Source organism: Eschrichtius robustus, chromosome 11 (genome assembly GCF_028021215.1).
Source record: "Eschrichtius robustus isolate mEscRob2 chromosome 11, mEscRob2.pri, whole genome shotgun sequence".
Taxonomy (NCBI): Eukaryota; Metazoa; Chordata; class Mammalia; order Artiodactyla; family Eschrichtiidae; genus Eschrichtius; species Eschrichtius robustus.
Window position 1 is genome coordinate 71,651,356 of NC_090834.1, and position 26,588 is coordinate 71,677,943.

At 41.9% G+C, this 26,588-nt stretch overlaps 1 protein-coding gene across 2 annotated transcripts in view; it reads left to right on the top strand.

Moving 5' to 3' along the window:
- The window catches only part of SPON1 (spondin 1), a 269,321-nt gene that overhangs the window by 101,473 nt on the left and 141,260 nt on the right, over positions 1-26,588 (top strand). For both annotated transcript variants that reach the window (XR_011075438.1, XM_068555753.1), the window contains exons 4-5: positions 13,238-13,311; positions 18,214-18,336. Coding sequence is in view for 1 of the 2 variants with exons in the window: in XM_068555753.1 (XP_068411854.1) it covers positions 13,238-13,311; positions 18,214-18,336 (197 nt within the window). In the remaining variant the exon portion in view is untranslated. The remainder of the gene's footprint in view (positions 1-13,237; positions 13,312-18,213; positions 18,337-26,588) is intronic.

The following is a 26,588-nucleotide window of genomic DNA, read 5'->3' on the forward strand; positions in this document are numbered from 1 at the left end:
AGTTTGATCTTTGGGTCCACCACACTGTGAGGGTCCAGTTTCTAGGACATCTGTTGTGCTGCCCTCCGGAGATGGTGACCATTTGGTTTTAATCTTGTTCCCTTATAAAGGTGAAGAAATTGAAGGCTTCCCCCTCCCTCCCTCCCTCTTTTTCCTCTCCATCTCCACTGTGACTTTTATCTCTACTTTGTGAAGATCTAAGCATTTTCCCAGGAACACATGCTGTCAAGTTCAGCTTCCTTATCTCTCCAAGACATGCAACATATAGATGTGGTTTTTTTGTTGTTGTTGTTGTTTTTTACTTTTTTATTTATTTATTTATGGCTGTGTTGGGTCTTCGTTTCTGTGCGAGGGCTTTCTCTAGTTGCGGCAAGTGGGGGCCACTCTTCATCGCGGTGCGCGGGCCTCACTATCGCGGCCTCTCTTGTTGTGGAGCACAGGCTCCAGATGCGCAGGCTCAGTAGTTCTGGCTCACAGGCCTAGTTGCTCTGCGGCATGTGGGATATTCCCAGACCAGGGCTCGAACCCGTGTCCCCTGTGTTGGCAGGCACATTCTCAACCACTGCGCCACCAGGGAAGCCCAATGTCGTTGCACTATCACCTTTAGGATAGATATTTTTATTAATTTGTTGGGTTTTAATTTATTTCTTGCCTGATTGAAGAAAAAAAGATTTTCAGTACCTTGTTTAACGTGAATAAGAGGCTCCAGGATCACTCCTAAGTCCCCCATATCAAGCGTTGGTAGAATTTTTAAAATTTGCCATATTTTTTAAAGAAAGAATTGGTCACTTGTATTCTACTCTGCATTAAAACGAGGTGCCATTCATTTCTCTTCCACATTTTTTACTCGGAAAGTCAAAACTCTTGCCCTTCCTTCCTTCCTTCCTTTCTTTCTTTTCTTTCTTTCCATCCCTTCCATCCCTTTCTCCCTCCCTTCCTTTCTTCCTTTTACTTATCTCTGAAAATATTTTCCATGACAAAGGCTAGGAAACAGGACAAATCATGCCCAGATTTTGTGGCTTCGTGTGGTCCCATGTTGTTGCTCCAGAGTTCTGTGGGGATCCAAATGATTGTGGCTTACCTCTGATGAGCTCATGTGACATAAGAATGAGGTCAGATGCTACAAGAGGGGTGCAGATGTTGAAAAGAAGAAACATGGGACAAGTCTGGAGTGAGTCAAAATAAGACCTAGGGGTGTCTTTTTTTCAAAGAGTCAACTCATGGGATGAGCAAAGAGGGGTGCATAGTGTAATCAGCAACTGTCTTTTCCATAAAGAAAGCTCTGTCCTGGGTTTAACCTCCTCCTGGCAGACGTACCATCATCCTACTGATTCCCAGCTTTGTGAAGGCATTTTGAATCCAACCTAAATGGTTCCTTTTGAGACCAACAGTTGCCATCAGCATAGCTTGAACAAAGCAAAGCAGACTTAACTGGTCTTCACGCAGTGGGAAATGTTTCATGACTCAGATCAGTCATTGTTTGCTGTTCACCCAGCATGCTGGGTGGCTCTGGTAATGTAGGAGAGTTTGTGCTTCTTGCCCGATTGTGGACATAGGGTAGACACTCGACTGTAAAAGAGTTGAATGACAGGTCAAGGCAGTCCATGAAAACAGATCAGATCAACACACCTTCAGTGTGTCCCGCATGAAAGGCATTGTGCCACGTGCTAGAGGGGCCACGAGGGTACAGCAAGACCCCTTCCCTGAAGAAGCTCAGAACTTAGTCAGAAGCCCCAAATGTAGACTCACGATAAGTTAAATGGTAATACAAGATGTTAAAGTGCAAGCACACATCAAGAGTACCCAATGCCCGAATGCCAAATGAATGGTCAGGATCAACGGTGTTCTAGGAACCCAGAGGAGGTCAGTTCTGAAGGTCCTGGTCAATGAGACTCTGAGGAGGCCGTGAGATGGTGACAGATGAGTGGGCTGTGACAGGGCAGAGAGGAGCCAGAAGTGCATTCCTGGTTTGAGTAGCATGGGCGGAAGCCTGGAGGGGTCATGTGACACACGGTGAAAAGGCAGCGCTGAGTTCAGGTGGCTGGGGAAAGTGCTGGGGGGAGGGGGGGTCATGTCAGGCATGGAAGGCAGCTTGTGTCCTGGTGCTCGGGACTGTGGACATTTAGCCAAGAGCTTGGACTGTGCTCTATAAGTGAGAGAGGAACCTTGGTTTAGAGAGGACCTACTGTGTGCCAGACCCCGTGCTGGGGTGGGGTGGGACAGGGAGGAGGTGGAGACGGGATAATTAGGACTATGGTACCACTGGTGCCTAATAATGTGCTAGAGGTGATGATTAATCCCCTCGTCGAGTGTAGGTAAATTCGATGGGTTGGTAAGGAGAGGAAACCTGTTAGGAGGTTTCTGCGGGAATTGTACAGGGAATTCATTTACTCTTCCATGCATGTCCTTGCTGGGGTTGGGAGAGGTGGGACGGGACAGGGCGAGGGGTCCTCGATGAGTACTAACTGGCATGAAAATCATTACTCCTAACTCAGAGCAGTGGTTCTTGTAAAATCTCTCCCCAAAGCAATGCACATGCTTACAATTTTGCATACACTTTTTCTAGGGCTTCGAGAATCCTTTGCAACCCCTTCGTGGACTATGAATCTCTAGCTGAGAGCCATCAGCACCCTCCACACGTGCCCTAACCCCATCTAGAGGAGAGAGCATCTCCCAACACATAGGTCTGCTCCTGTGCAGGAAAACCCAGGATGATAGGGAGGCTCCCTGAGGAACAGAAAGGAGGACAGGTAGCCTGTACTTCAGGACTCTGCTGTGTCGCCTGGATTGTTCCCTTACACCTGAGAAACGACGGTGCCTGCCCTGGCTTATAGGAACCCCCAGAAAGGAGAGGCAGCTGTGGCCACGGCAGGGTGGAACCAACTACAGAGACTAGTGTGACCTGTGTGAACCAGCCAGCAGGGAGCTTTCAGTGTGGCAGCATTTCTTCTAGCTCAGGCTGGGGTGATTTTATGGTTACACCGATGCCCTGCATGGAGCAGCCAGAACTCTGCAAGGAACACCTGAGAAACCCAGGAGCAATGCTTCACTTTCTATTTCTTGTTTTCCAACCAAGACAGATTCTACTTCAGATCAGAGCATAGTTTGGAGAGAAAGCAGTTGAAGCCTTGGGTGCTTGGAATAAAAATTTAACCTTCATCACTAGGAAAAAAAACCATATATCTTAGTTGGAGATTTTATGAAATGGAATGACAGTTATGCCATTTCACATATCTACTATCATTCATTTCAGACCTAATAGAGGTTCTTAAAGGTTTCAAGGTCAGGAACCCCTTTGAGAAGCAGATGAAAGCTATGAACTCTTAACCAGAAATGTGCACACCACACAAAATTTCATCATCCTGAATCCTGTCTGCAGACCCCAGATTAAGAACCCCAGGTTCAAGCCTTGGCCAGATCCTCTGTTAGATTCCAGGCATGCAATGATGAATAAGACACAGTCCCGGGGCCGGAGGGGCTCATAGTCTGGCGAGAGTTTATAGACGTGAAGAAGTTGGAGGGGAAAGCAAGGCAGGCACTGATTAGCAGTTTAAACGTGTGAGACATTATACAGTAGAATCATGGACCCAACAATATTACAGAAACAGTGAACTGTCAGTTGTCCCTTGACTACTAATACCCCAGGTGCCAGTAATCATATTACAGAATGCTGAAAAACATGCTAAGACTTACTGGGAAAAAAAAAAAGTAATTTTTCAGGAACATCAAACCCCGTGTTTTTGTGTCCTTAAGAGAAAATGATTTTTTTGGCCTAAAGATGTATTGTGAGGTATTGCCTTCACCCCAGGCTCAAGGATTAGACGTACATCTTTTTGCAAGGTTAAGAAATGCCGTGGACAATTTAAGCCGGAGGGAGGAACCCATTAAGGTTCAAAAGATGCTGAAAAAAATTGATAGTTTGGTATAAAACAATTAAAGGAAACGAGAAATGGTCCTGATCATTACCCAGAATGGCTTGTCAGAGCTTCCACAACTGGGACTATATCCTGCAGTCTATTTATTTTGTCCATGTGAGTTTATTTAAGATTTTTCCAACAGATGACAAATTTCCAGCCAGTGACCCAGCAGGTACCCCTAAGGGTTTCTACTGTTGCCTCAGTTGCAGCTTATAGGCACGGCAAAGCCCCCTCCAGAGAAAAAAGAATATTTCCCTTGCCTGTGTTCTCCCGTCAAACTCCCACCGCGCTGCCCCCCATGCCCACCCCTTTGCAGCCATGTCTCTCTTCAGACTGGAGTGTACTGGCAGGCCTGTTGCTTTCTTCCTAGTCACTGCGAACACTGTCCCCTGCACCCCATGGGAAGTTCTACCAAAGGGCAGCATAACCTGCCACCAACCAAATCCAAGCCCTCTTTTAAGGCCTCATCTGGAGTGTTCGTCTCCCAGACTCTTCTGACCAAGGCATCCTTGCCCGCAATCCTACCTAAGCCCTTCCGTGGCTCCCCAAGGCAATATCCTGGTCAGCAGAACCTGCTCCGCCTTACCTTTTAAACTGTCCTCTTCTGTACTCGCACAATACTTTGTTCATTCCTCTTTCCATCAGGTAGTCACGCTTTTGAGAGCAGCATTCATTAGAAAACTTGACCAATGATGGCTTCAACAAATAAAGGTTTATTTTTCTCATATAACAAGAAGGCTGGAGGTAGGTGACTGCTACCTAAATGATGTCATTGACAAGTGACAGCAGTTAAATGATGCCAGAGCCAGTGTCTCTGAGTTTTCTTTTTCTTTTCCTCATGGTCACAAAATGGCTGCCTTGTTTCCCACATTGTGGTTGTAATCAAGGCTGGAAAAAGAAGGACAGGACAGGGTGGGTCATTAATTTCTTTTATCTGGAAAGCAAAGCTTTCTCAGAAGTTCTCCCCTCCGTGCTGTCAACCTTCCCTTATGGCACTGAGACCACATATGAATCACATGCTCCCTTCCCCAGCTGCAAGGAAGGATGGGAAAGTGGGAACAGGACTATCCTGATTGGCTTAGCTGGTACTACCCCTCGAAAAATGAGTGTTCTGCAAGCATGGCAGATGGAAGGAGTAGATATTGGGTAGACTCTACTCCTTGCTATGCAGTATTCTGATTCATATCTCTCAGGCTGTCCACTACTCAGTGTCACACATATTATATCTTGTTCATCTTTTTTCTTTTTTTTTTTTAATTTATTTTTGGCTGAGTTGGGTCTTCGTTGCTGTGCGTGGGCTTTCTCTAGCTGTGGTGAGCAGGGGCTACTCTTCGTTGCAGTGCGCAGGCTTCTCACTGCGGTGGCCTCTCTTGTAGCGGAGCACGGGCTCTAGGCACGTGGGCTTCAGCAGTTGCGGCTCACAGGCTCAGTAGCTGTGGCTCACGGGCTCTAGAGCGGAGGCTCCATTGTTGTGGCACACGGGCTTAGTTGCTCCGCAGCATGTGGGATCTTCCTGGACCAGGGATTGAACCCGTGTCCCCTGCATTGGCAGGAGGATTCTCAACCACTGTGCCACCAGGGAAGCCCTGTCTTGTTCATCTTTTACCTCCAATTCCTAACACAGCTTCATGGCATCTACTCTGTTAAATAAAAACATGAGTAGATGAATGTCTGTCTGATTTTAATGACTCTCATACCTAAATTAGTTCTTTAAAAACATAACCCAGTTTTATCCTTTTTTTTTTAACATTTCTCTTATGGTATGAAAGTCAATTCCTCATTATTAATTTTCCATTGGATTTTTAGGGGGTAAACTTTAAAGTTATACAGTAATAGTATTGACAAGTCATATGATAAAGATGAGGTCTAAAATTGGACAATAATAAGAGAAAATGGAATCATAATAAGCTTGTTATCCTCAGGGTCATTCTAAGAAGAAATAAACTGAGTGCTAAAACTAGTTTTCCTCTAATTTTTGTTAAAATCAAAACCAGGGTTTTGTAGATGCAACTTTGTTCAATAATGTGAATCAAGAACTCCAGAAATCCAATGACCATACAAGGTTGGGGATGGATTGTAGTCTTGTTAAGAACCTAACTCACCTCTTGGCCAGATTCTGGTCATGACCTAAGCTATAAGTATACGTACAGTGCTGCACGGAGCTGACTCCCCTGATTCAGTTTGAGAAGTCTGCCCAAAGCAGATGGTGGCATTGCTTCCAAGGCCCATGGATGGTGGACCTTCCGAGGAACTCTTAGGTGTGCAGCTCTAACTCCTGCAAAGAACTCACCCCTGGTTACAGACTCAGCCTCTGGGACTCCAAGTCCAGTTTCAGTGCCATCTTTCCAAGAAGTTATCATTCCTACTAATAATTCCCCCCAACTCCACCTCTGGCACCACCTCATCCCAGCCAGAAATGGCCTCCTGCCTGAGTCAGGATCACACCTGTAGATGATTCTCCAGTTGGGGTTCTAACATACTATGAATGTCTAGAGTCATTTGGGATTGTTCTATCTTAGAGTGTGGCAGCTTATCATAAGCACAGTTTCTTTAGAATGGCATGATCTGGCCCTCATCTAATCCTATGGCACCAATTTTGTGTCCAGTCTCAAGCCTGGTGGATTGCATTAATGGCAATATCCTAGTTGTCATATTACACTGAAGTTTTGCAAATTGTTACCATTGGGGAAAACTAGGCAAAAAATGTACAGCCTCCCTGTATTATTTCTTACAGTTGCATGTGCAGCTACAATTATCTCAATAGAAATTCCAAAAATTAAAAGATAAAATTCTTCCTTGCCCCTTCTGTCTTTTGTTTCAGTCATGGGGAGTCAGACGGGGAGTTTCAGATGGGGAATCAGTTAACTTACCTCCCTCTGTGTCAGTTTTCTCATCTGTAAAACAGGGATAATAATAGCGTCTACCTCATGGGGTTGTTGGGAGGATTCAATGAATTAATATCTATGAAGCACTTAGAAGTGTGTTTAACTGTTAAATAAACAGAAAATTAATAAAAGGTCTTGTATTCAACCTTCTCTTTCTGGTCTGGATCCAGTAAGTTACAAAGTGCTTTTAAATTGTTCTACGACGTTTCTCTTGGATCCTCTATTTCCACTGCCCCTCTGCCAATTCAGACCTTCGGGGTCATTGCCTCCTCTTGGAGCTTTGCCAAGGTGAAGTTAGTTACTGCTCTTCTGCATCCTCTGGCTTCTCCTTTATTGCACTCAACATTGCTTTCCTGTTTCCTTTTTCTGTCTCTCTTTTTCCCTGTTGGACTAGAAACTCCTTACTGGAAGGCACCATCTCTTACTTGTCTTTGAATCTTCAGCTCCTAGCAAAGGGCCTGACACAAAATAAGTGCTCAGTAAGTGTTTCATGAATGAGTGATAATTAAGCAGAAATAATCTCCTGGCAGCTAGATTTTTTAGAATTTACTAGATTTGCTTCTTTGCAGTAATGGTAGACAACTATACCAGTCTCTGAACCTGTAGTTTTGTGACCTTACTGTTGGACAGCCATGGAGTTCTTGTGAGTCCTGTAGATAAAGCCCTGCAGATAAGCTTTCACTTTTCTTCTCCCATGGGCACATTACCATGAGCTGCCAGGAAGCCTGTTAACTCCTGGACACAGCTCCATTTCCTGAGATCCACATAAAACCATATAAAAGATTGGTTAAGAGTCTGGATCATGGAATGCACCCAGCTTCTGTAAGTATTTGCTGAGTAACATGAGACCATGATCAGATTAGCACTTGGCATCCTTGCAAAGTAAAATAAGGCGGATAGCCTCAGTTCCTGATGATGTTACCATTGCTATGACTTTAATATTTTATTCCTGCATCCTCCCACAGAATTGTTCTTTCACTGGGAAAAGGAAATAGATGTTATTTGTTATAAACTGGATCACTCCTTTGGAAAACACCCCTGAGATCAGAGACAAATTTTGTAAAGTATTCCAAGAACTGTTCAGTAATAGGGATTTTACTGGAATTGGGAAGAGGGTTGGCAAAAGTAGTCTGGAGACGGCAAACCTGAGCTTCATTTTAGTCATTCATTATCTCTGCCTGAAGCAGCTGATCAAGATAACGCCCTCACTCCTCCCTCCACAAGCAAAAGAGACAGACCTGACATCAATCATAATAATAGCTTCTATTTATTAAGTACTTTTATGTGTCAGGCACTTTGTTAGGGGCTGGTGATTTTTAACAACAGCAACAATAATGACTACCTCTACTGAGTATTTACTCTGTGCAACATGCATGTCGTAAGGACCTTACATGAATTAGCCCTACATGGCAGTGACCCAGCCGCTGAGGACCCATGTGTATTCTTAATTCATTTCGTGGCCTGATCGCTCCCAAGTCCTTCAGTTTCTAAGGTCTCCTTGTCCCTTTTCAGTGAGAACAGGGATCCCAGGCCTTCTCAGCGTTAGACAGCAAACCTACAACTTAGCCAGCTCTAACTTTACTACAACAGGCAAACTCCCCAAGGAAAAAGAACAGCAAATGAAGAAACTCATCAGACAGAAAAGAGCCGAGCATCTAAGAGATTCAGGATGGCGTTTCTGGAAATGTTCCACTTTAGGTTTAAAAGGAAACTTTTGAAATGATTAGTAAGTTATTTAGAACCTCAATATTCTGAAGTTTGAGAAGCTAACATACTGAGAAATTTAATTTAGATTTCCTTAACACGTTCTTTCATGATAAGAGAGCATTCAGTATATCAGTATATAAATGCTATGCAACAGGACTGCCAAATTGCAACACAGAATGGGAGAAATTTGTCATTTTGAAATGCTGAGGGAATTCTTACTAACAGCATTCTCATCTTGTAAAGCTATTATTTTTCTGAACTATAATATGATTTATAAATCTCTGCTGAGTTTTATACTTTTGATGGGAACAGACTCGAAATGAAATGTACTTTCTCAGAATATAAAATTCTCTCAGGAGTTGACCAAATGGGGAATAAAAAGAAACATCTTCTGCAACCAAGCGTTCCAAAGTCTTGGTCTCTGCTGACATATCTGTGGGTGAATGTTGGCATTCAGAGTTCTGGGCTCAGCTAGACTCTCTTCTCACGCCACACACTTTCCCTGGGTGACATCAGCCACTCTAAAAGCTTTGATCCTGACTTCTGCCCCAGTGACTCCCATATCCATCCTCCCCACCCCTCAAGTCTCTCCTGAGTTACAGGTCCCTGTGTCTAACTACCCCCTATGACCACCATCATGCCCTACAGACAGCTCAATCTCAAACTCTTTCCTTTCCAAACTCTGTTCCTTCTACTTGAATCCCAGGATTGCAATGATACTAACATCTACAGAAATAAGTAAGGTACAGTTCCTGCTCTCAGGAAGCTTATAATCTAGCACAGGAGATAGAAAAGTAAACAGGCAATTATAATACAGGTTAATAAGTGCTGGGTAGGAGAAGCCCAAGTGGCTATGGCTCTCAACATCCAGGCAAGACATCAATCTGAAGGAAGTAACGTCTTAGTTGAGTATGAGTTAGGTAACTGAGAGAGAGAGAGAGTGTGTGTGTGTGTGTGTGTGTGTGTGTGTGGTGTATATTGAGGAGTCACAAGGAAGGACAGAAGGAGTCCCATGGACAGGAGCCCAAGGGTGTGAGATCATGAAGACAGATACAGGATATGATTTGGGTAGGGTGCTCAGGAGGGACTGGATAGAGATAAAGCCTGGTCGCCAGGGCCAGATCAGAACAAGCCTTGTATCCCACATTGGATCTGCACAGTTGAAATCCAAAGGGCATGGTCCAGAGGATTGGCCAAGCTTGGACATGGGGATATATGCTCGTCTTTTTATGGAGAGCTTCAGGTGATCATGACCCAGGCTCCAGGGAGACCCACCGAACTCTCAGCTCTCCACTGTGTGCTCCATGAGATGCTAAAAGAGATCCCCCCAAATCAATTTGAGGTTACATTTTATAACAATACGTTCCTCACAGTGCAGTTATACTCTTTATAGGTAATCGTGTTTAATCCTTGCAAGCACTCTGAGCCTAAGACAGACCGTGGACTTTGGCAGTAGGTGGGAGACTTCAAAACCTTGAGCATGTTACTTAATCTCCCTGCATCTCAGTCATCGTCACCTGTAAGATTAAGGTGCAAATAGCCACAAACCCTCATCTTAATCCCTCTGAAAACAAAAGCATTTTGATAAGTTTGCTGAACTTGACCTAAACTGACGTGAAGCTGTTTATAAGTTTTATTTACTCTCTTAGTATGAATATTGTTACATTTTGTGGCAGAATATGGATATGTTTGATCATGGGGTTGTTAATGGCCTATTGCCATCTTAACTTTCTACTATCTGAAAAACTCTGAATTCAAAAACACATCTAGCCCAAGTGTTTTGATAAAGAACTTGAGGACGTGTAGTATATGTAAAGCAGAAGATATGTAAGATAATGTACATGAAGGGCCTCCCTAGCAGAGTGACTGGCAGATGATAAGTGCTCAGAAATTACAACTATTATCAAAAAGAGGGCCAACTTGACTTTATAAAACAAGGCATGAAAGAAATAGAAATATCTTAAGGGAAATATGTTTTTCTATCTCTGGCCCCTCAAATATTTATAATGATAGTTTTGGAAAATCTGGGGGTGATTTAATTTTTCTAAGCATCATCATGCCTTTATATCATAGGGTTTGCCATTATTCCCCTACTCACAGCAGGAGGAAGAAAATTCAGAGTATTTGTTACCCATGCTAGCAAAGACAGGTGATGGGAGACTCTGGGACAGGAAACAGCACGGGTAAGGGAGTGGTGGAGTGAAAGAGGTGTTCAGACAAGGGGGATAAACTTTGCATAGCCTAGAACCCAGGGAGCATGGCACAAAATGCCAACAAATAAAGCCAGGGGAGTGTTTGAGGGAGGTTTTTGATGAAGAGCCTTGAATACCATGGTAAGTTTGTACTTTATCCTGTAGTTCAGGTGTTTTGTTTGTTTGTTTGTTTTTTGGCTGCCTGGCATGCAGGATCCTAGTTCCCCAACCAGGGATCGAACCCATGCCCCCTGCAGTGGAAGCACGGAGTCCCAACCACTGGACCGCCAGGGAAGTCCCAGATCAGGTGTTTTCAAACCATTTTATCAAGAGAGTTTTATTGAAACAAAATTTGATTTGCATGGGAGCTCCGTGTACTGCAACCACATACCAATCCGTTTTTATTCTGTGGCCCAAAGACTCTTCTAAAAGGGCAGAACTGATCATCATGTGCCTCATGGCACATTCCTCAAAGACTTCTCATCAAGCTTAGAGTAAAATGCCATCTCCCTGCAGGCTCTGGGCGATGTGGCCCTGCCCACCTCCCCAGCTCATCTCACACCTCCCTGGCTTAGCACTCGTGGGTTCTCCAGTGACCTGCAGCCCTCCCCACCTCAAGGATCTTACAAAGGATGCCCTCTCCTTTGCTTCTCCATCCCACTTGCCTAATTAGCTTCTAGTCGTTCAAATCTAAGCTCAGCCACCTTTTCTGGGAGGAGCCTTTCCTGGCTTGGTCAGGAACCCCTGTGATACTCTCTCCCACACCCTGTGGATGTCTCCATTCATTAACTGAGGGTTTAGTTGTCTGATGCTTTCTCCGCACTATTCTGTCAACTTTGAGAATGGGAAGTGACCCCGTTTGTCTTGTTCATGACAGTGTCCCTGGCCAGTGCCTGGTCGCTAAGCACACCTCCAGCAATTATTTGTTGAAAATACACCAGCAAATACAACAGGAAGACAAATGGGAGAGGGGGCTGCTTTGGGTTGAAATGAGGTTGGAGCCTTTGTTTGAAGCAAGAACGTGGGGCCTGGGATACTTCCCACTAGGCCTACTCCTTGCCCTCCACAGGGGTCCCTGAGGCAATTTCACTGGGGAACATTCTGGAAGCACTGTGGTAGGTGATGGGATACTCCAACTAACAGAAGGCTTTGTTATTTGGCTTTGGGGTGAGTGTTCTCCAGAGTGTTCTCTTGGCCCAAAGAAACGTTCTGCTTTATGGTCAACAGAATGGATAAATAATTATAGTAGCTTGTGTCAATAAGAAGTATATTTCATTCATTTATTTCAACATCTCTTCTCTCTTGGGTGGGGAAAGACTGTAAAAGACATTAATAGGCTGGCCTCAATTTTACTTTTTTGTGAAAGACTGAGTGTACAGTAGACATTTCTTTGGAAAGTGATTTTGGCCTAGGCCCAGACCATCGAGAGAACCTCCTCTGTGCTCTGCAGATCCATGCACACTTGGGCACATTCCTGGGTCTGAGATCATGTGACACAGGGCAGCTTGTGTGACTGTCCCTGGTTCAGTGTGGTCAGCTGTGATGAAGTCGAGGGCTCCCTTTATCTGTTAAATAGGGAAAATCGAAGTGAAAATTACCTTTTGATTGAGTAACATTGCTGAAGAAAATCAATAGAAATGGCTCAAGATCCACTGGCACCATCTCAGTGTTGTGTTGTGGACTTTCAAATTACTGGAACACTGGGTTTCAGGCCTCTTCAAGGCCAGCTGAAAATAAACTGCGGAGTAGTATGTCTGTGCAATCCTAGATTAAAGAGAAAATATATGCTGGCCAAAAGCAAGTCATTTTTCAACCTCAAAATATTTTTTCCAAATTCTAAGATCCTATGTTTGACATGTTTAAGAGGGAGATATAACAGCTGAAGTTGTCTTTGTTCAGAACGTAGGAGATAGTTTCGTCTAGTCTTTCAGGAAAGATATAGAATGACATTTTCAGAACAAATCAAAATATATTTTTAGGGTTTTATTTTCCCCTTCAGGAAGAGAATTTGACATGCTTTCCTGATTTGAATTTGTTTGATCTATAAATGGCCTCAATAATCTGATATGAAACTAGAGTAAATGAACCACTGAGAAAAGTTATTGAAAATGCTGTTAGTTCACCTTCCTACCTTAATAATAATATGAGCACCACCAACACCACCACAATAACTAATATTTATTGAGTGGTTTCTAGGTATATGCTGAACTCTTGACATACATTGTCTTATTTAGTTCTCATAGCAATCCTAGGAGGTAGATAGTATTCTTTTTTTTTTTAATTTTTATTTATTTATTTATTTTTGGCTGTGTTGGGTCTCCGTTTCTGTGTGAGGGCCCGCTCCAGATGCAGCAAGCGGGGGCCACTCTTCGCGGGGTAGGTATTATTCTTAATGCCAGTTTTCCAATGAAGAAACTGAGGCACAGAGTGTTGGGGGCACTCACCCAAAGCCACACAGCTGTAGGTGGGCAAGCAGGGATCTGACGTCCCCAGACTTGCCCTCCTCACCATGTGCTTGTGTCCTCTTTCCCCACAGGGCTAGCATCGTACAGAAACGCATCATTTATTTTCAAGATGAGGGCTCTCTGACCAAGAAACTTTGTGAACAAGGTAAGGATTTGTGGACGTGTGGGTGAGAGAGGGCTAGATAAATGGAAGGTGGTTCATTCAGTCCAAGCATTCAGCTGCAGGAATTAAGGCAGTTGGGCTTTCTGTGTTCCTCTCGGTTCTGCTTCCTCACGTAGCTCCGATTTTTAATCTGGCTGTGTGCTGTGGATAATTGGATCTGCCTTAAACTCTAATTACTCTGCTTGATTCCCTGGGTAGGAGATATGTACCTTATATTGGTGTCGTCGTCTCCTTATTTTTGTGAAACAGTGATTATTCTGAAGAGGTTCCTTGGAATAATTCACAGGACTTAATTAAGGAACGCACAATTGTGTACCTTTAAAAAATCCTTTAACAGTTGTCTGGAGTAATCACTAGCAGGAACTTGTGGGGCACCCAGGCAGGAAGGGGGGGGATTTTCTCTAGGGAAACGGGGATGTCAAGGGGGCATTGATGTTGTGATCTCACCTCGTTCAAGGATCTGGTCCTTGGATGTGCAGTCTCATCAACTCCCTCTCCTTGAAGGTGTTCTAACAAAGCTTATAGGGACCAAGGAGACTGAGGAGGTTGGAGCGGAGTCCTGGATTCAGATCCAGCTGACTTTCAAATCCTGCCTCTGCCCTTCCTCGTCATGCAGCTTAATGTATGTAAAGTAGTGCCGTGCCTCCTTGGTACATAGTAAATATATATATTGATATGTATATTGATATGTACACATACATATATACACGCATACATATGCATACGTATACACACATGTATATACACATACATACATATATACACATACACATATATATTATATATATGTGTATGTGTTAGCTATTGTTATCTACATTCCAAAGCTTATCTATTAATCCACCATGAAAAATTAAACTTTGAAACATCCAAATGTGTTTAGAAGTCATTAGAGAACTAAATAAACATGGAAAATGTTCTGAAATTATACATCTTCACTCTTTCATTTCTATTAATTTGTGCAGACTTTTTGTTTACATTTAGAACAATTTGTGTTTTCAGAAGAAATCATTCTATTTCTAGCAAATTGTAAGCTACTAAGAAAAAGAAAAGTTGATAAAGGTCTTCTGGGAAAATAATAATAATAACTAATTTTTTTTTAGTGCCTGCTACATGCCAGGCACCATTCTAAGCACTTCACATGCCTTAATCATGTAATCTGCATAACAATCCTATATGGTAAAGACTATTATATCATACCTATTTTATAAATGAGAAGCCTGAGACATGAAAAGTTTAAAGAGCTCACTCAACATGATACAGCTAGTGGGGGAGGTCAGAGTTTGGACCTAGGAGCCATTGCCCTAACCACTGCCTTTCTATCAAAGTGACTACCTCCCAATTCAGTAGCTTGGATTGTTACTTTGGGTAGGTCAAAGCATAGGTCTCCCTATAGATGAGCTGGAGCAGAAACTAGGTCCTATGTGGAGGACTGCTTGGAGAGCACGGAAAGAGCCAAAGGGAAGAGAGTTGGCTGCCCTGCATTAGGGTCATGCCTGCCAAAGGTGCCAGAGAGCTGCAACCTGTGGGCCAGCGCCCTGGGCAGTTTCCAGGTGGGCATCACCATGCATGGCTGTTGAGGCTTTCCTGTATTTCATAGTCCACAGATTCACTTAGCCTTTCCCCAGACCCAGAACATCTCAACTCTTGAGGCTCTTGGTTCCTAATGGACAATCCCATCCCTGCCCAGCCTCCATGAGACGACATCCAGGTCCCATGGGTTAGAGTTGTGGCTATTCTAGCTCACCTCTTGGTTGGCTAATCATGGCCACTGTGGTGAGGTTTTGTTAGTTTGACTCTCAGAGAACAGCCTTATTTCCCAGATTTGAGGGTTCCTAGAAGACACTTCACTGTCAGCCCCATGTACTGAAAGCAACCATCAACTAAATTGCACTTTCCAAAGCCTCAGTCCTGATGTTGTGAAAGCCTTGTCTAAGCTATGAATATGCTAACATTCTGCAGATACAGTGTCAATAAAATGACCTTGCAAATCTCTATTGGTTACCACTTCTGAAGCAGAGATCCTATCAAAATGACTAAGCACGAATCTGTATAAGAAGACCTCTTTCCAACAGCAACTTTGTGGACAAAAAGAAGACCCGGCAGGACTTGGGCTATAGGATCATTAGGTGCTATTGTATATGATCCCTGGAGACAGCAGACCCATGAGGAAATCCATCAGTTAGCAAAGCAGATCCTGTACAGAAAGTCTTTAAGATATAAGCATAGAGCAAAGGGATTTTTCTTAAATGTGTATGCCCACTTGATTATCTCCAGCTCTTTCATTAAGGTATTCACACTCTTTGTTAAGTCAAATCAAATCTATCAAGGAAAGGAAGAGAGGAACTAGTGTCTATTTTTTTTTCCCCCAGTTGAAGCTATTTATCCATAGGGGGAAATTAAGAATTGCACGGATTAAAAGCAATGGCAATCGTTATTTTTTTAAAAGAAACATAAAACATTAAGCTACTTAACAATTAAAAACAGAGAAACATAAAATATTCCAAAAGGTGACCTATAATAAACAAATGCACACATGTACTCACTTTAATACCATGTCATAGACAATTAAGGGAGAGAGACAAAGAGAGGAAAAGATGAAGGGAAAAGCAGAGATGAGAGGAAAATGTGGGCGGAGAAGGGATCATGAGAAAAAGAAGACAAGGGAAGAGGAGCAAAGAATAAAGGATGACAGTAGAAAAGAAAGCTGATGGATTAAGAGTAGAAATGAGGGGGGAGGGGACAGCTTGGGAGATGCTGCAGGGCCTGCAATTACCTGTATTGGGCAAGCCCTGCACCGTTAGGAGAAGAGGGGTAAGTTAACACTTGTTATCACTGCCCTTTGAAAACCTGATTCATTTTCAGTGGGCTTTTCCTCAGTAGGAAACAGTATGTCTGTTTTTATTTTCAAACTTAGAAATTTATTTTTTAAATGGAAGCTTATTTTCCTTTGGAATTCCAAAAGGTTTATTATAAGTGCATTCCCTTGAACCCCTGGATGCATCTTTAAGTTCACTACTTATATCTGAGAGCCCTTTTGATAAGGTAAAGCTACCAGTTTGCCTTATTTTGGTTTTTTTGAGAGATTATTGCTGCCTCATTTAACAGCGCCTAGTAGTTACAATTGAAACCCCAGCATGTATCTCTTAGCTCTGAATTCCTTTTTCAAAACTAATTTAGTTTTTTTTTAACAACGTAGGTGATCATAATGGAAATGTGAAAAGGAAGAATCTTCAGGAGTTACTCATATACGCTACCTTTCCTGAAATATAGTCAATAGTGCTTGTCCCTTAAGTATCAAAGTGGCTCACACAGGAATCAGATCTGGACTTCGTGTAAGGCAGTGGGAAGATTTCTCCTAACACAAACAATGCTCTAGCCTCTTCCTAGTGTACAAAAAGTAGCCAAACAATGATTTCTATTTGGGGGGGGGGGGTGCAGATCTCTTCTTCAGAGATTCTGGAGTTATGTAGGGAGGTAATTTTTTAAATGTACCATTCGTCATTTGAAAAAGCAAAAAGAGAAACACACACCAATTTCTCTCATTGGTGTTTATGCAGACCTATCCAGCAGAAGGTCTTTCCTGCAGTGATATAGTGTAGAGGTTAAGAGCATGGGCTGTGGACTCAAAAAGACATGAGCTCCAGTTCTGCCTACACCACTTACTAACCCTGTGGCCTTGGGCTGGTCACCTAATCTGCCTCAGTTTCATGATCTATAAAATGCGGTTAACCAAAGTCCTGACCTCCTAGGTTTGTCAGGATCAAATGAGACAATATATGGAAAGGGATCGGCATGTCTGAGGACTCTATACAATATAGTTATTATTACAATATCCCATACTTTTGTCTCCATCCTCGAACCCAGAATTCGCTTCTTCCACCCATCACTGGTTTTGCATATTCAAACCAAATGAACCCAGTGAATTCCATAAGGAAGACTTGTAAAATGCTCTTCCTAACACTCAAAAAGATTTTTATACTCTTTGTTGCTGCTCTTTATATAATAGTTAAGAATAAATGTCCAACTTGCAAAAAGAGAGAGAACATTTATGTTAATACCTCCAGAGGAAACAAAGAAAAAGCAATTGAAGCAAGTTGCATCTGTAGACATTGTTTCATCTTGCAGGAAGCAGAACAGACCAAAAGCAGCAATGCACAGTTAGGGATGTGGGCTTGACAGTCGGAAATACTGAATTTATTCATGTAATCTTTCTCCACTTATCAGCTATTCGCAGTTAAAAGTGGGGGCGGATTGGGAATCTTGAGTTTTTCCCGGCTGCTTCTATGCTCAGAAGTAAACCTGAATTTATGGACATATTCCCAAACCCCCAACCCTCCCAGTCAACGCTCTGAAAGCTTGATAAGAAGTGATGTGACTATACGTGCATATCTTTTTAGAAATAACTTTCAGCAGTTCTTTATGTCCCTCTGCTTGTTCTCATTGCTCTCCTTCAAAGCTTTTTCTGGTCCTGGCAGTTTGGCCCCAGAGAATATTCCTTAGAGAAAACACACACAGGCATATTCCTCTTAAAATTTGGTGGAGAAATCCTGTTGTGTGAGGGGTGGGGAAGGAGATTCGGGCCCAGAAAATATATATCAAGATGGGCCCCCATCCCAAATATTCTGCCTTATTGGTCCCATAGGTCTCCTCACATTATTAGAGCAAATGTTCTGATGTTTTTTTAATTTGCAAAATATATAGTTATCACCCTTAGAGGTATATAAAATCCTTTATAGCTGGACCTGGTTCTGAGTTATTAATCGGTGAAAACTGTACCTCATCTTCTTTTCCCAAGCCTTCAAGACAGAACGAGACCGAGATGGTGCTGTCCTATAAATGACTCACCGCTGCTTCCTAACTTGGTGACTTTCCTGACTCTTTCAGACTCCACATTTGACGGGGTGACTGACAAACCAATCCTAGACTGCTGCGCCTGTGGAACTGCCAAGTACAGGCTCACATTTTATGGGAACTGGTCTGAGAAGACACACCCAAAGGATTACCCTCGTGAGTAGAACAGCTTCCTTATGGGTTGGGGGAGAGTGTATTACAAAGTTCTGGTTGTGGGATATACTAGCTTCTCCTTCTTACCAGTGCATTCATGAAACACATTCCAAGAAAGTGAATTCATCGAGACAGGCAGATATAATAGTCATATGCTTTCAGCTTCTTTGCAGAGCATTGTTCTAAGTGTTTTCTTATCTGTGATTTTAAAAAATATTCCTGAGGTCATGCTGCTTATCTTCAGGTCAGATATTTGGTAACCTCAGTCCTCCTGAAGTGGCTCTGTCCATACAACCAGCCTATTTGTGCTGGAAAGAACTGGCAAAAGGGACCACCTGCTCTCGACTGCACAGGCCAAGGTCAACAAATACTCAACATCCTCAACCATAGTGTGTATTGGTTATATATCAGATACCACCTTAGAATCCTAATTACACCATGCTCCAGGTAGCCAATACGAATCCATGAGAGTTGTCAGGCAACCCCAAACTTGCTGTTTTAGAGTAAATCCTTAATCAGTACCCTACCAACTCCCTTTTATCAAACAGTTGTCTCATCAAATGCCTAACATGTGTCAGACACTGTGCTAAACACTAGAGATATAACAGTGAATAAAAAAGACACAACCCATGTTCTCATGCAACTCAGAGATTAATGGGGAGATGGACACTAATTAAATAATCACACAAATGATATGAAAATTATAACTATGAATAGTGAGCTTACTGAGTGGCAAGCATTTTTAAATATGTTGTCATTTCATCCTCAAAATAACCTTTTGTGGGCTTTTGTGAATGAGCTCACTGGAGATCACAGAGACATCATGATTTGCCCCTAGTCCAATGTAAGTACAGTCGTCCCTTGGCATTCGAGGGGGATTGGTTCCAGGACTCCTACAGATACCAGAATCCATGGATGCTCAATCCCTTATATGTGAAATGACGTAGTATTTGCATAAAACATAGGCAGATCCTCCCGTATACTTTGTCATCTCTAGATTGTTTATCATACCTAGTACCATGTAAATAGTTGTAAATACAATGTAAACGCTAGGTCAGTAGTTATTGTGTGGAAAATTCAAGTTTTGTTTTTTAAGACTTTATGGAATTTTATTTTCAAATATTTATGACCCGTTGTTGGTTGAATCTGCGGATGCAGAACCCTCAGAATGAATGGCTAATGGTAGTGGATCCAAGATGCAGAAGGGGTTTGTCAGGCTCCTTGTCCTGCCTTTCATTTGGATTGCCTTTGAGACCCAGTGTAGCCCATTCTTTCTAACTGTGGGTGGCAGGATGTCCATGTGTGGCACTGAGCATGTTTTGGTTCACTGTGTGTTTTAGTCTTGTTCACTTCACTTTGGAGTTGCCACAGCTGGGAAAGAACAGGGAGGCTGGAGAAAGAAACTAAAAAGAGGGATTTGGGTCAGCCCCAAAGGGAGTGGGGGCAAAGGGTACGTGGTTGGGACTTAAGAAGACCCAGTCTAGACCATAACCTCCATGGTCCCCAAACAGCCCACCCAGAGGGGACTCCATTTCTTGGCAGATCAAGAACCTTATTGTTTAATTTTAGCCACATGTAATCAAGGCTGGAGATCTTAGAAGCCTCATGCTAGTTCATTCTTCTGACTCTGGGATTCAGCTTGATCTGCTTCAGCTGATGTGGGAGACCTGTGTGAACAAACTTGGACTCTCTGCCTGGAGGGGAAAAAACCACTTGGAACAAGCATGATGGAAAAAATGTCCTCTAGTGCCTCCCATCCACTAACCCAGAGGAAATAAAATGTTAGGGGCCCATTACTCATCTTCTGTAATCCTAAGGCGTTTCTTGCTCTTTTCTGTTCTGACACTGTTATTTCCCAGAATTTTTTTTTAAGGGTACAGACCATTGTTTCTGGGTCTTTGGGCCAAATCAAGTACAAACCTATACAGAATTTCTGCGGAGTTGTTGGGAGTTTCTTAATATGTATAGCAGACATGTGTTTCAAGTCCCCCAGAATTGTTTCATTGTCAGATGTCAGAGTGTGTCCTAATTTTTGGTTGGAAAAAATTTGGCCACTATGTTCAGAAGAGCATTTATCACATCATACTGTAATTATTTCTTCAGGAGCCCTTCTTCTCCACCAGACTGAGAAGTCCTCCAGGACAAAAGCCACGGCATGCTCTTCTTTCATTCTTAGTGCCTGCAAATACCTGGGGCCTCCCCAAGTACTGGGTACTGATTGTTGGACTCAGAGTGGCATTCACCATGACCCGGGAGGCAGATTTTTAGCCCACATTAGTCATGATGGTCAGTATCGAGCAGGGACAGGCCTGGACTTTCCCTGGATGGAAAGGGATGGACTTGGACACTAGGGGCACTGGAGGCAATTGGAAGGGCACAAGAAGGTGCCCTTCAAGGTCTAATCAGGACCGTGAGAATTCAATATTCACAAAAGTGATTTCTGCCAATCTTAGGTAATAGACGACTTTCATTTTACCCCCCCAGGGATGATTCTGTCTTGATAACCAACCCTGGCCATTTAGCCCAATTAAGTCATGACACTTCTCAACAGTAATGCAAGCTGATACATGACAGGTCCTCCTCTTATTAATTACTCATCCCAAATTCCACTTTCTCTGCAAGCACCTCAGAGCAGGGCCCTTTTTATGGGCTTAAAAATTATTGAGAACTCCAATATACTTTTGTTAATATGGATTGTGTCTCAATATTTCACCATCTCAAAAATTAAAACAGAAATTTTAAAATGTCACTTATTAATTAACTTTAAAAGTAACATATAATGAATTAGCAATGATTAAATTATTACATGTTAACATATTTTATGAAAATAACTATATTGTCCAAACGAAAGAAATTTAGTAAAAAGGGCATCATTGTTTTACGTTTTTGCAAATCTCTTTAATGCCTGGTTTAATGGAAGACACCTTCATCCTCATATTTGCCTCTGCATTTAACCTGTTGTGGCATATTTTTTTTTTTGGTTTAAGTATATGAGAAAATTCTGTCTCACACAGATATGTAATTGGAAACGGGAAGAATATTTAAATAACCTTTTCAGATAATTACAGATAATCTTTGATGCTACACCAAAACTCTGCAAATGGTAGTTTCTTAAAGGAGAATTACAATATAGAATGTGAAACCATATCAATGAACTTACACTCTGTTACATTAAAATGTGTTGCTTTCCCCTTGCACTTTGAATGCATCTTTCACAAGTGAATGATTTTATAACATCATCTATTAGTCATTTGGAAAATATTGGTTTACTGAGTTATGCAGATAATCCAGATATTGAGACATTTCATTATACAACATCAAAAATCATATTCGTTAAGATCACTTCCAGTCTCATCAGTAAAGTGTTTAAGTATTGAAAAGCTATCAAATTCATGGTGGTGGATACAAGTTTCCCAAGATCCCAAGTTTTGCTTGAAAGCTCAGATTTTATCATTGGCAGCAAATACCGTCAGGTGTTTTTCTTGAAGTGACAGGCTTATTTCATTTTTTAAGAAAATGTATGCCAAATTCTTAAGGCTGAATAACCATAATCTGTCATTTGTTCTTTCAAGTAAAAATGATGTTTTATGACAATGAAATTGTCCAGCTTGCACCTCAAGCAATTGCACAAGTGCTTTTCTTCAAGACAGTCCCAGTACTCAGTATATAGCAGAAGGGCTTTATGTGTGTTTCCCAATTAGTCACGCAGAATAATAAAAACATGTATACTCAAAGGTAGAAAGTTAATAACATTAATAATGTTTATTGTTTCATCAAGGCCATTCTTAAGTGAAACTGACTTTTGGGGCTTTTGTTTGCAGCAAGTCCCTGGCGGTGAGGAATACATTAATGACTAATACAGTGCAAGGCCATTGCCTTGACCCGCACTGAGTGCCAGCAGTTTTACTCATGATTGCTTTTGCCCCATCAGTGTTAATGTCGACACATTACAAAAGGCAAATTTTGTCTTAGTATTATTATGAAAATAGTTTTCACCTCATAGGTCCCTCTGAAAGGGCCGGTGGTGGGGCGGGGCAAGGGGGGTGGTCCCAAGGGTCTGTAACCACATTTGAGAACCTCTGCAATAGGATAAGATAGCAGCCTAAGGGGTCTGTCCTTCAGTCATCTTTGGGAACTTGCCCTTGAGAATTCACATTGGACTCTGCACCCTGTGCTTTCAGCCGTCTCTTGTGGTGGGCCACATCTGCAGGTGGCTCTTCTCAATCATTATACAAACTGGTTTGTTCCTAATGCTGTTTCTGGGGTTCCCTCTCTTGGAAAACAAAGTACTCTCTGTATCCATGATACCCTTCTCTCTTGGAGGAACTAACTAGGCCTGAGGTAAGGAAGGCAGGAAGATGGTACAAATGACCTCTGGCATTCCCTCCGATTGTAATGCCATAAATCACTGCTGGCCATCTGGAAATAGTGAAATCTTTTTTTTTATTATTATTCATTCAATCATTAATTCATTTATTTGCTAAGTGAAATCTTTTTAAAACACTCCTAAGTGAGTAGTATCTAGAAATCCATTTGAAGGCTGGATCATGCAAGTTTTACCTCCTAATTTTATAAGTAAAAAAAAAAAAACCCAAGCACCAAAAAAAAAACAAAAACAAAAAAATTAAGGGCTCGGGTCACATAGCCAGAGAGAATTCAGAACCAGAATCAAAGCTCAGATCTTCTGTTTCCCTTTTGCCTTCCTCTGGGGACTGTCACAAGGCAGTCTTCTCTCCTCTGCAGTAAAATTAAATCTCTCATTCACAAAGCATCTTTTAATAAGGCCCTGCTATACCACCATGGTCTCAACTGCTACCAAATTCTGAATAGCTTGGCCGCACTCTACGAAGACCTGTGCTGCGGAGAGCATAACTTAAGAAATCAGAGGTCTGGATTCGCTGAGCCTGAGCTGAGCTCTGGAACCCTGCAGTGTTAGGAGAAGCGCATGCCCCCCAGGGTCTGTCCTTGGTACTGCGAGTCTGTTGTGCTCCAGGAGCTTTCGTTCTTTACAGGAACATGGTGACCAGGCAGTGTTACCGCATAGGGATGTCCCAGGGGCTGGAGATAGGCCCAGTCTTCACCAGGAGATTGGGAGTTGCCTAACAGATGCTGAGTCTCTTTGCTCTCTTACGCTGAACACAGCGCCTGGGTTTTTGACAAATGTTTCTACCCCACAGAGACTCTGTAATCTCCCATGACAATGTCAACTGCCCCCATTTTTGATATAGCATCGATTTTAACACCATTTGACAAATACACATTGATGAAAGGGACATTTTTTTCCAGGAGCCAATTATTTTTTTCATTTGGCAATACATTGCCTAGAATATAAACATGGCCACTGGAATACTCTACAGAATCAAAGTTAGTTTTACCATGAATTCAGCCATCTTTTCCATTGGGTCACTTAATTTTTAAAAATTATTAATTCTTAAATCCAATCACATGAAAGACTACCATTCTAATACTTGGCAACTGCTTTCATTTCTTCATATATTCAACTGTGTACAGAGTTTCTACATCACATTTGAACACGTCATGTCCTACTTTTTGCATTTGATTTTGTTTCCATAGTCATAATTTATTACATCAGCTTTCTCTAAACCACATATCTAACTGTTCTTTTATTGAACGTTTAGGTGATGTTAGGTCTTTTGCTAACACAGAAAGCACTGCAATAAAAAACTTCCTTCTTCAAGTCTTCCTCCATTCTCCCACCTTCCTTTGAATTATTTCCTTGAAATAATTTCCCAAGAGTAAGACTGCTGGATCAAAGGATATGGACTTTTTTTTTGGCTCTTGAGACATTTTGCCAGATGCTTCTCCAAAACATTTGTATCAATTCACCATGTTAAAAATAATGAATAAGTACATCTGTTTCTTCCAGCCTCTTTAGCATCCAATATAACTTTTTTCATTTGGGTTTGGCCAATTCATGGTTATAAAAAAATTAATCTTATTATTTTAAATTGACATTGGTTTAATTACTAACACACTTGAATCTTTTTTCATGTTTATTGTCCTTTGTCTTTAAAGCCACTAGGGTGTTGGCAGGAATCAAGCTTGATTTTGCTCATTTACCTCCCCAGGGCCTAGCTCATTGTCTGGCACATTGAAAGCCTCTCAATAAATAGTGTTGATGAATGAATGAATGATGAGAAGCAGTTATGAAATGAGCAAGGAAGAAAGTGGAGGGAGATGAACAATGAAAAAACACTGAAGAGGTTGGGGCAGGAGGGAGAGAGGACCTTATATGGCTGCTGAGTGGGACCACATTGGAAGGAGCAGGTACTGTAAGGGAAGATGGGTTAGGAAGATATTGCAATGATTATGGTAGCTCCAACTAAGGCAGTGGATGTGGTGATGGAGAGAATGGATAGTTTTGAGATGCCTTTTAGAGGGAGATTCTGTCATGGATTAGATGTGGAGGAGTGAGAGAGAGAGAGAAGCATCAAAGCTGACAAGCCAGGTTTCTGGCTTGGAGATGGAGGTATTCTTTCTTCTTAAAATATTCCTTGATATTGTCTTTCTATTTTATAAATGATTGTGAAATCATTTTTATCAAGTTCTGTAAAGGATCCTGCCAGAATTTTAAGTGGGATTGCATTAAATCCTCAAATTACTTTGGGAAGAATTGTTAGCTTTATAATATTTAGCTTGCAGAGTGTCTTCCCATTTAAGAATAAGACCATTTGTGGGTTTCCTTAGTCCAGTTCCTATAACAGTGATGAGCCACATGTGGACCACAGCCCCCTTCTCTTGATCTAACTTTAGAAACAATTAAACATTCAACAAACAATAATTCTACTTCTTCCCATCAGCACTGGGAAATCTCTTTCCAAGCTGAGTAATGGTGCCCATCAGAGTTTCCCAGCTGTGCCACCACCAGGCTGAGTCACAAACAGAGTATGTTGCCAGGAAATAGAATTTGGTACCAAGCACATGTGTCATGACACACCGTTTCAATGAAAGAAGGAGCAAAGAGAACAGATTAAATAGTTTCTTCTCCCTTTTCTCCTCCCTTCTGTCCATCTCTCTGGGAAGTCTCATGGCAACAACTCACTATTGTATGGATTGAGATCGGAGAAGGACAAATCAACAATCTGGTCTTCCCATTAAACATGCAGATTGAATACACACATTAATCACTGTCCTTTCCTCAAATTCCATAAAAATAACACTAGAGGAATATATATGTATCCACAAAGACAAGAAAAGAGGAAAGAAGGCCACATCATACGAGAGATGTTGTCAGAATCTGGGAAGATGAAAGACAGATGGACAAGTGGCAGCTGCCTAGTAGAGCAAGAGAAGATGAATCCTAAGTACCTGCACAGAGGGTAGTGTAGAAGGACCAAGCCCGTTCATTGTACAGAACACAGGAACAGAACCACATGCTCGGCACAATGAATGAAAAAGCGCTCAACACAACATCATGAAAGTTTAGAATAATGGGGAGCGGGACAACCCTAAAAGCATTCAGAAAAACGGGTAATAAAGGATCAGACCTCTTTAGAGCAACGCAAAGGTACACAACGATGGAATAATATCAGACTCCAAGCTCGTGGTTATAAAGTCTCAGGGGAGATCTTTTGTTCAGCCCAGAGTCTAGGTGGAGACAGAGAAGCCCTCTTGTCATCTCCATGTGCTAGTTCCGTTTCTTTCTGGATCACTTTTTCACTGAAAGATTATTTTGTTTTGATGGGAGTGTATGTAATAGGTAATTTCTGCTTTTCTGTATTTACAGAGTTTTGTTTTGTTTTTAATAACCTCATATATGTTTACTTTAGAAAGCCTTTTATCTTCTTCCACGCCAGGTGCCAAAGGATATGTTCCTTAATTTATGGCACACGAGCATCATTGGTCCATGCCAGGTCCCTCTGGCTTTGTTTTGTTTCATTCCATCTATCTCACATTTATTGTGATTACAGTCATGTTAAAATTTTTTTCTGCCATCTTATTTTATATTTTTTGAAACTACTTCTTTTCTTTCCATTGCCTGAGTTCAGTTTTCTCCTGCTGGCTTAAAAGTTATTTGACTCATTTTTTTTGTTCTTATGGTGGTTGCCTTTCATTTAAGACACATGCTTGTGTTTATTTACCTCTATTGATTTCATAAACATTTTAATATTTATATCTTCCCCGAACAAAAAACAAGAACATTAGCATGCTCTCATTCCTTTGGTCTCTGTGATCCCTGTACCCAAATATACACTTCGTATTGATTATTTGCTAAAACTTTACTTCTGAATTGT